The sequence below is a fragment of the Ursus maritimus genome (genome assembly GCF_017311325.1).
Source record: "Ursus maritimus isolate PB19 chromosome X unlocalized genomic scaffold, ASM1731132v1 scaffold_X1, whole genome shotgun sequence".
NCBI lineage: Eukaryota > Metazoa > Chordata > Mammalia > Carnivora > Ursidae > Ursus > Ursus maritimus.
The window spans coordinates 91,494,544-91,504,180 of NW_024423319.1; the positions used below are offsets into that span (position 1 = coordinate 91,494,544).

Consider the following 9,637-nt stretch of genomic DNA (forward strand, 5'->3'; position numbering starts at 1 on the left):
TTTTTTAAGGTGACTCATTAAGAAGGAAAATACAGATTGCAGATAATCTATACTGCACCTATTGCTAAAACGCTTAAATCAAGTGTAAGGATTCCATACTTTAGTACAAACCAGGGCACGGGGACGACTTCATGGTCTGATGTCATCTGTTCTCCAGACTGAGTTTCTTCAATCCAGACAAGAAAGAAGGAAGGGAAGAATACATGCTTGTTAGAAACAAGGAAGGAAAGAATAGATGCTCCTTTCCATTTTTTTTTTTTTGTAAATGACATTCGGATTTTGAAAACTTTGCCGAATTCTTTCTGCCTCTAGCCTGAAATAATATGAAGCTTCTATTTCTGCAGCCAACAATACATCTTGTTCACGATAAATGATTCAGGTTTCTGAAATGTCCATAAAAGAGTCTGACCCTTCAGTTTTTGCACTGCCAGAAGCTAGTTTTGTGGGGTGGGAGCACGTGTGGAAGGGTGGGAGCATGCATGGAGGGGTGGGAGTGTGCGTGGAAGGGTGGGAGCGTGCGTGGATGGGTGGGAGCACGTGTGGAGGGGTGGGAGCGTGCGTGGAAGGGTGGAAGCGTGCGTGGAGGAGCGGGAGCATGCGTGGAAGGGTGGGAGCATGCGTGGAGGGGTGTGGTAGTGTGTAAGGTGGTCTACTCCCAATCCCCTATAGAGCAAGATGAAGTAGAAATACGTGTTTAGAAGCTTACACAATAAGCAAAGAACAAAACACAGCAATCTGTAATGATTCTATTTATTAATACATGTATCACAAATGTTCACAATATCAATGCATTCTTGTTGGCATGCTAGACAGAGGCATTGTTTCTTAAGATCTTCTAAAAATATTTTGACTTTTGTTCCCCCTTCACACTCATTTTTTAAACTGATTTGCTGAGGTCCTCGATGTCCATAATGTCAATGCAAAGAAAAAATACAGAAAGAAGTAAAATAACACAAGAGCAATTAATTAATTGGGGAAGAACAGAAGTAATATTTCCTTCACAGGAGGCAACAATACAGCTTGGTAACAGGATTATACAGGTTTCATCCGAGAGGCATGGGGCCGCTAAGCTGTCTACACATGCCCAGGCACGTAACAATAACGAGCAAGAAGGCCACCTAACGCTCAGCTGTTTCCTTCGTGCATGACGCAGGCTTTTTTCTCCTCACGGACGATTACTGATGTCTCTCTCTCTCTTTACACAGCCTAGGCAGCCTGAACAAGGTAGGAAAGGGCCTTAGTAAAGGGAAAACTAAACCAAAGGAGATTAAGCCAAAAGAACATTTAGCTATCAGCTTATCTACATCAAGGGGTATGGCATTTATCAATCCCGACGAAGGGCGAGCGGGAACCTTCCACACTACATGCAGGGCCCGGCCGGGCCAGGGATGGCGTGATAACCAGTCACCTACAATGAGCTAGAGTTGGACCAAGCACGGATGGAGGCGCTGGCACGCAGGGGGCCTCAGGTGGGGTCCACTAGGACTGGATGCAGGGAACCCGGCTACACTCCGGCACGACGGGGTTTCACGAAATGGAACGCTACGCGGGATGCGGGCTGGCAGGCGGAGCGGAGGCTGCGCGGGCGGGTCGGTTGCACGCTGGCTGGGGGTTAGGGGAGCGCGGGGCGGGTGTGTTAGGTACTGTGCTCTAACATCCTCTGGAAGTCTTTCAGAGAGTGCTGTGGTTCCTTTTTAGAACAGGTGTCTGACTCCACCGTGCTTGAAAGACTGCGAGAGAAATTAAACCACGTGAGTGACTACCGCCACGGAGGACTTAGGGTAGCAAGCTAAAAGCAGCGTTCAGACGTTCCGCACCATCCTCCCCAGCTCCACGGAAACGGGGTTTCAGCACGTGCGCAGGTGCCACCGAGGTCAAGGAGTTGAGTGGCCGGGCGGCACCCTTGCCCATGTGCAGGGCGGCGTGGGCCCCAGAGGGAGAACCCCGAAATTAAACGCTCCCCACGTGCACTCACCTTCTCCTTACACCATCTCATACTGGTTGGCCGTGATGAACCGGGACAGACAGCAGGCCAGCAGCATGCCGATCAGCTGTTGCCAGAAGAGAAACGAAGACCACAATCTCAAGTCACCGCCCTGCACACTTCTTTGACCCCCCAGATGTAATTTTTAACAACCGAGGGCTTTTGTATGCAAATGAGGAAAAGCGCACTAATGAAAAAGATCGAACGTGACTTCGCTGGTGGGGTCTAAGACTGGTGGGGTCTGACTGCTAGGGCAGGGCAACTGGAGGTTCTAGAACTGGTCATAAGGTTCCACTCTAGCGTGCTCTGGCTGCTTAAAAACAACTTTTGACAGGTTACGACAGTAGGGAAAAAATGGAAGGACCACAGAATTAGCAAGGTATGCACAAAAAGGCCAAACAGGCGCATTGGGAAGATATCTCAACATGGTGCAATCGCTCAGCCATCCTTAGCTGACAGGACAATCTCTTTGTCTCTCACCCTATAGATATTTTAAGCCTACATGTTGGTTTCCACCTCAGACGTGCGGACTGCGACGCTCTGAGGGCTGGCGCCCAGCGCTGGTGTGCCAACAGGCCTTCCGGGAGAGAGAAGCAGTTCATGCAGGCCACGCGGCGGCCCTTATCCTACAGGTGGGACACACGCAGCCACACCGGGTCCCACTATGGCTGGGGGCAACCCCTGAGCTCCGGTCCCCTGGCTTTCCACCCACCCGGTCGGGTGCCAGTCCTCCCGGCTACCTTTCTTGCTGAAATCCCTGATTCTTATCTTCCTTTTTAAAAGCAAAACTATGCTGTGAAATATAAAAACCGTAAGTTCCATCAGGTGAGGAAAAATCACCACCTTATTGGACTCCCCCTTTCTCCTACCAAGGCTCTGGCCAACCTCATTTTGTGCCACAAAATACATAGTATCCTGCCCAAACCACCAAACCACCAAAGGAACCATGGCTGTAACCTCCAGAATTCTGTGCCAAATGACACAAATTAACCCCCCCGCCATTTTCTGGGACCAATGTACACCAGAACACACTTGATACTTTTTGAGAGAGAGAGAGAGAGAGAGAGAGAGAGAGAGAGAGAGAGAGAAAGCACAGGTGGGGAGAATCTCAGGCAGGCTCCATGCCGAGCATAGAGCCCGAATTGGGGCTCAATCTCATGACCCTGATATCATGACCTGAGCCAAAATCAAGTCCGACACTTAACCGACTCAGCCACCCAGATGCCCCTAACACACTCGATACTCTTAAAGATCAGATTTCGGCCAAAAAACAAGCAAGCATTAGAGGTATAGCATATCCAAGTGTACCATGTTATTTAACCCTCACCACATCCCTGCACAATATGACCATCCCAACCTTCCAGATAAGAAAATGGGCTCAGGGGAGGTTAAACATTTTTCCCCCAAACCACACTGGTAGCTCACAGAGGGCTTAAGGTTCCACTGTCCTTCCCCTGTCGGAGGACAGCCCCTTTCCTGGCCCCCCACCCCTACAGCTCAGCCCAGACCCTGTCCTTTCCAAAATCACTTCTCTGTTTCACGCTATCAGGGGTTCCTTCCTGCCTTGCATTGCAAACTCTGGACAGAGGGGTTTCCGTGGGTATCTCTTCGTTTCATCTCGAGTCCCTCAACTCTTTTTTCTTTGTAAAGCTGATCAGTTTCGTGTTTCGTGTTTCCCTGTTGAGCTCACGTGTGCTTGAAGCACTTAGGACAGTGACCATTCTACTCCGTGGTTTGCAACGCTCCCATAATTCAGTGCTGATGCTCCTGGCCTCCATGGCAATTCGTGAGCGACACAGCCAGAAGACTCCTTAGAATGCTTAAATATTTCTTGTATCTAAAATTTCTGCTTTCAGGGAAATATAGCATGTGCTTCCACTTCTTTTTTTCCCAAAACAGGAACAGCATCATTTTTAAGCACTGGACATACTTTGTCACAGAAACAAGTATCGGTACAAATGAAAGCTACTTGCTTTTAAACTTACTGTATTTTACCCTGAAACTAATAATACAGTACATGTTAACTAAATTGAATTTAAATAAAAAATTTGAAAAAAGAAAGATGCTTTCTAAAAAACAAAAAACCAAAACCAAACCAAACCAAAACAAAAAAACACCTTACTGAGTTTTATATTTCTGGGGCAGGAACATACCTCCTGTTTGCCCACAGAAGACGACAGATTTTTAAAATTATTTTCCAACATCTACTAAGGAATTTGTTTTCCTAAAAAAAAAAAAAAAGCATCCTGAACTGAGGTTCCTACAAGCTATATGAAAACAGTATTTTGTACACACTGGCTTTTATTTTATTAAATTCTAGTGCAAGAAAAACTAGGATTTGGGGTGTGGTAGGCATTTTGGATTATTCGCAGGGTTACGGATTTCAAATTTGCTATAGTGTTTTTACCATATTTGAGAGAAAACTTTGACCTCTCACCTCTCTAAGTACCAAGTTAAGGGAAAGTCAGTAGCTGGGAGAAGCACCCTATATTTCATAGCAGCCGTTACCAGGTCATTTCTGGGTACGTAACGGGAAGCCTGTTCAGGCCGTCAGGGCTCTGCCTCAGTGTGAGTCAGGACAAACGCTTGCTTGCCACTAGACCCAGTTCATCTGTAGACAGAAATGTCCATCCTTATATAGACGAAAACCTGTTCCAGGCTAACCATATGGAAAACCTCAAGGAGCAGCGGTATGCTCTGTGCCCCCGAGAAGCACGCTGCTGGGGTGTATCAAGGCTGCAGTCAGTAGGCACTGGGCCAGACTTCTGCTTTAAGCCCCGGATGGAGAGAGGAAAAGGGGGTTGGTCTCTCATGCTGGAAACCCTTCAGGACGGAGACCCCAGAGCCACCCCTTGCCGTTCCCGCGGCTGGTGAAAGGCCTGGTGCCAGACAGCCTCCGGAGTTTTAGACCAGATTACTTATATTTGGTTGACTAAGACTCTGTAATTCATCTCCATCTAGTTTTTTTGAGGTGACATTTTATTTTTACCACTGTCTGCCTTGTCAGTACTATATTCTGCTTTCTTTTGGGTCATGGAAGCCTCTGGGACATTTTGCCGCTTCGAGAACTGAGAAACCAGAGAGGGGGAGAGAGAAGAAAGGGCCTCTACTTAACAGAAGGCTGACTCCAGGCTTTCTCAAGGCCCTCCCACATAGACAGCCTGAGCGGTCCGAGCGCCACGAAGCTCGAGAGACATGGGTTGTCTCCCTGGGGCTCTGCAAATCACCGGGGACCCGGCAGATGCCAAGAGGTAGGAGAGAGGGGCGCAAGAGAGGTGGGGCCCAGGCCAGCAAAGACCAGAGAGGTAAGGGGCGAGAGGCCGAGGGCGTCGTCCCTGCCATCACCATGGGAGGCAACGGTGGCCCAATTCCTGATTCCTGTCCACAGAAAGGACAGCAAAGCTGTAAAGGCAACTTTCTGAACAAGCAAGCGACAAGCAATAGGTGAAAAACTTAGATCCTTATAAAGCCTGTGGAGACTGTATGCTAATGACCGAGGTGGGAGACTAAATAAAACTTCCATGTCTTGGGCAAGTGCCAAGGAATCTGGTTTGACCTAAAACTGTATAAGTGCTATTAGGGACCATCTCGGGCCCTGAAGATACCGGGGGAGTAAGTGAACTGCTCCGTTAGCCTTCTTTGGCCGTGTCTCGTCAAGGCTATCGACAGCTTTGTCCAGCCCCCTACATGGAAAAGGTCAACAAGTCCCAGAAAAGAGTTCCTGGTTCATAATGAATCATCCCAGCAGCCTGTGGGCCCCGGGGGAGGCCCCGCAGGGGTGAGGGTCAGGGGATGGGTGGGTAGGAGGAGGACCTGTATTTTTTGATGACTACCTTTTTCCTTTCAATTTCAGAGACTCAACTCCTTTCGTTATAAAAGCACAAAACGAGTTCCCTTTAAGTGCTGTCTGAGGCTAGAACAAGGGTGATCCTTGGCCCAAATGTTTAATACGGCAGGCCAGGTGGGGAGGTCAGAACTGTAAGCCTGGATCAGAATAGCAGCCCAACCGCAAGCAAGCCACTCAACCCTCCCCTTCTGGAAAATAGCTCTACCGTCCCCACTCAGGACTATTCTGTGACGTGGAGGATTAATCCACGTCTAGCGAAGGCCTGTGTCCATTTACATTGGAAGTGTTCCCACTCCCTGCCTGCAACACACAGCAGAAGGCCAACCAAGGGGAGGGGCGCGGGCGATAGTCCCATTCTCATCCCCTCTCTCCCTGTCCCTCTCGTGCACGCACGCGGGCACACGCGCACACACTCACCCACTGCTTGTGTGTGTCTCCCTCTCCAAGCTCCCTTGAGTAAAAGAGTAGCTCCAAAGGTGCAGGGAGGAGGTTCCCTGCCAAAACACTCAACTTCCTGCTAGGAATTTACAGGGGAGCAGGACCTGCCCATTGAGTCCAGACAGATGGGTTTTCCCTTGGGAGGGCTCAGGCCATGGGAGTTTGTGAAGAGAAGCACTGAATGCCTGCCCAATCCTGCTGCCCCAAAACAGAATTCGAGGGCTTCAAATCGGCTAAACGAGCTAACCAGGGACCAAGTTTTTGCACAGTCTATGGAAAGGCAAGACTCGGCTTAGTTTGCCTTCCTCCTTATACCGCCTTTAATTTCTGACATGACGGATGTGCAAGGCCAGTTTGTTCCCACAGATGATAGCATGGATGTGGGTGTCAGCAGAGCAGGTGAGGGAAAGGGCAAGGAGCAGGTGGAGGGCGGGAGAGGAAAGGGGGGAGGGAGAAGCGGGGGGGGGGAGAGAATACGTGACAGAGCTCTGTTCCTTTCTACCTACTTTGGCCTCTAGTCAGGAGAGCCTGCTTAGTATAGGATGGCCAAGACATTGGCCAACGTGACTGATTCGCCTACATCAGCCAACATCTGCTAGGTTTGACTCTGACACCAGTCTTAAAAATTTTGAATACATGTGCCTAAAGCTTGGGTTCTGGGTTATTGACCAGGACCGGTATGGCTGGTTCTTCCTGAATGGGCGTCTGGTTGGTGGCCACCGCTGTCCCGGAGAGGCCCTGGATCTACTGGCTATCTGGAAGCCAGCTTCAGCTTCCAGAAACCCTGCGGCTGCTGGCGCCATTAAAAACTGCAGCTCCTAGGACGTCACGCTAGTAAAAGGCAGCCGTGGCTCTTCTTCCCCTGCCTCCCACTGAGCATGGCAGGCAGGTCTCACGTCTCGGCCTCGCTGTACCTGTCTGGTCCTGTGGGTGAATGGTATTGGCTAGGCGATGCCACTGGGCTTTGTGTTTTGTTGTCTTATCCCAACAACTGTGTGGTACCTTGATGAGACCTAAAGTCTCTGCAGAGAGTTTCTGTTTGTGGGTTCCCTCAGGGATGCTGGCCCCTCCCTCTCTCACTGCCCCCAGAGGGCCACAGAGCAAACTCCACAATCCCCATGTTGGGGATTTCTTCAAGGTTAGCACAGACAGATTAATGCTCATCAGGCAATCTGTCTAAAGCAGAAATCTCCCCCACACTTCATAGGGAAGCATGAGAGAGAAGTAGAAGAGAGGCCTTAATCAGATCCTTCATGACTTGGTTCACCTCACTAATGAAAATGGGAGAATCCCCCGTGCCCCTCCTGGCCGTGCAGGAATATTCTTAGATGACATGACATTTTATCCATGAGATTCCAGGCTCTGTGAGGCTCTCTTCTCCCCATGGAGAGTATTGGCATCACGTCCCTTTATGGTTCTGGGAGAGCCATCAGGGGAGACTTCACCTATATTCCTTCCTCTGAGGGGACAGTAGTCCCCAGGCACCAAGCATGCGTCTGGCCTGTCGGGGGCATTAACCTGACCCTGCAGATACATGCACAGACGGATGTGTCAGCTTTCCAGGGCACCTTGCACGTCTGTATCGGACGCGGGTCCCGGAGCCTCAGAAACGTCCCCTGGCATTACCGACGCATCCCCGAAGTATTACTACTCAGGTAGGGTAGCAGTCGGAAGAAAGCGTGGGGCGGCAACTGTTGGGAAACGTCTCTGGAGACGGACTGGCACTGTTTGCAGTGCCATCTTGGTTTGCGTGTTGCGGGCTTAATTCCCTTCATGAGCTGCAAACAACGAAGAATCATGGTCAGAGAACGCTGAAGGCGCCACAGGAGCGCACGCACTCCCGTGGGATGAGTCCACGTGCTCTTGTGAGAGGAAAAGTCACCCAGGTTTCTGTCACTGCTGAGGAAGAAGTCTGTCAACTGACCCAGGGCGAAACCCTATCTTTGCAAAAACTACTAGGCCATGTCCTGGTCCTTGATCTAAGTGAGGGTGACACAGGTATGTTCACGTTGTGCTGATTTAGTAAGCTGTGCATTTATAATTTACATCTTTTCCGTGTATGCCGCATTTCGATTAAAAAGTTAGAAGAACGAACTGGGCTAGAAGGAATGTGCATCTGCATTGCTGGGCAGGAAGGCAGGCGGTATGGGGGGCAGGGAGAAGGTAAGTATAGTCTGAGAGAGCAAATATAGCATTCAGGCAGGGGAAATTAGAGTGGTGGAAACATTACCGAGAGAATGTTAATTGGGCTTTGTTGGAAAAATGATCTGTTGGTCTGAAAACAATCTGAGTTAAACATATATCGAGTTTTCGTCTGGTAAAGGATACATGCCAGTCCTCCCACGCGCGGCACTGTCGAAGCAACGTGATCGTTGGGCTGGGAGATCGGAGGCCTGTGGGTACTGCCCTGCGGGGGGCAGAGGGGCCAAACTGAAGAGTCAGCTCACTCTTGTTCTAGCCTTGAATACGTGTGGCGCACGCCGCTGGCAGAATGACTTCTCCCATTTTTTTTTACAGAGGCTGGGTGCAGATAAAGGGCTACACAATTTAACTGACAAAAATTCCGTTTCCTCTTAAGGAACGACAGTCAAACTTAGGATGAAAGTAATGCTTGCAAGATGAAGTTCGCTAACCGTAGGCTTTCTGGGAAGGGAGACAGCTCGTGCATAATTGCCAGGAACGAAGAACAAAACAGGGACAGGTCAACCAGGGAAAAAAGCCTCCCCCGAATCCAGATCAGCCATTTGATGTTGGGAGTCGTTTATGCTCCAATTAAGCCAGCACTTTGTTCAGTTAACCTCCATTTGACCTACAGAAGAAGCAAGTTGTTTTCTGGAGCTAGTCATTAGTTGAACTGTAACTGATATTCCCTTGATGGCAAAACTTCATTTAAGTTGGAAAAGGAAAATCAATAAACAGATGACCTGAGGACTAATGAGCAAGGAGCTCTGACCCCATCTATCAGCCTCTCCTGAGGCCCAGGGGGCAGGCGGGGAATCCAGAGACCGGGGACGGAAGCCCAGGCGGGAGGCCGGGGGAGGCCAGGCCTGCCTGCGCAATGACACGGCCTACCTGGGAGAACGCGATTCCAAACGCCACTCCAGCGATGATTCCCATGTTGGTCTCCATGAAACTGGTCACCAGATCATAACAACCCTGCAAACAGAGAGAGAGAGACAGAGCAGGGGCCTCAGAGACGCATTTCACACCCAGGCCAGGCTCGGCTGTGTTACTCCCCACATACACTCTGACCCACAGTCGGCAAATACAGCTGCAACTCACCCTAGGAACTCACTAGCATTCTCTGCAAACTTAAAAAAAGGAAAATTTCAAACATACGGAAAGGTACAGAGAGTAATACTGTGACC

At 49.7% G+C, this 9,637-nt stretch overlaps 1 protein-coding gene across 1 annotated transcript in view; it reads right to left on the minus strand.

The window, feature by feature from the left end:
• Nucleotides 1–736: 736 nt before the first annotated feature.
• Nucleotides 737–9,637, minus strand: part of TSPAN7 (tetraspanin 7) — a 122,600-nt gene continuing 113,699 nt past the window's right edge. Inside the window, exons 6-8 of the mRNA XM_040633006.1 lie at nt 9,342–9,425; nt 1,976–2,051; nt 737–1,730 (exon numbers count right to left, since the gene is read on the minus strand). Of these exons, the coding sequence (XP_040488940.1) occupies nt 1,983–2,051; nt 9,342–9,425 (153 nt within the window). The 3' untranslated portion in view covers nt 737–1,730; nt 1,976–1,982. The remainder of the gene's footprint in view (nt 1,731–1,975; nt 2,052–9,341; nt 9,426–9,637) is intronic.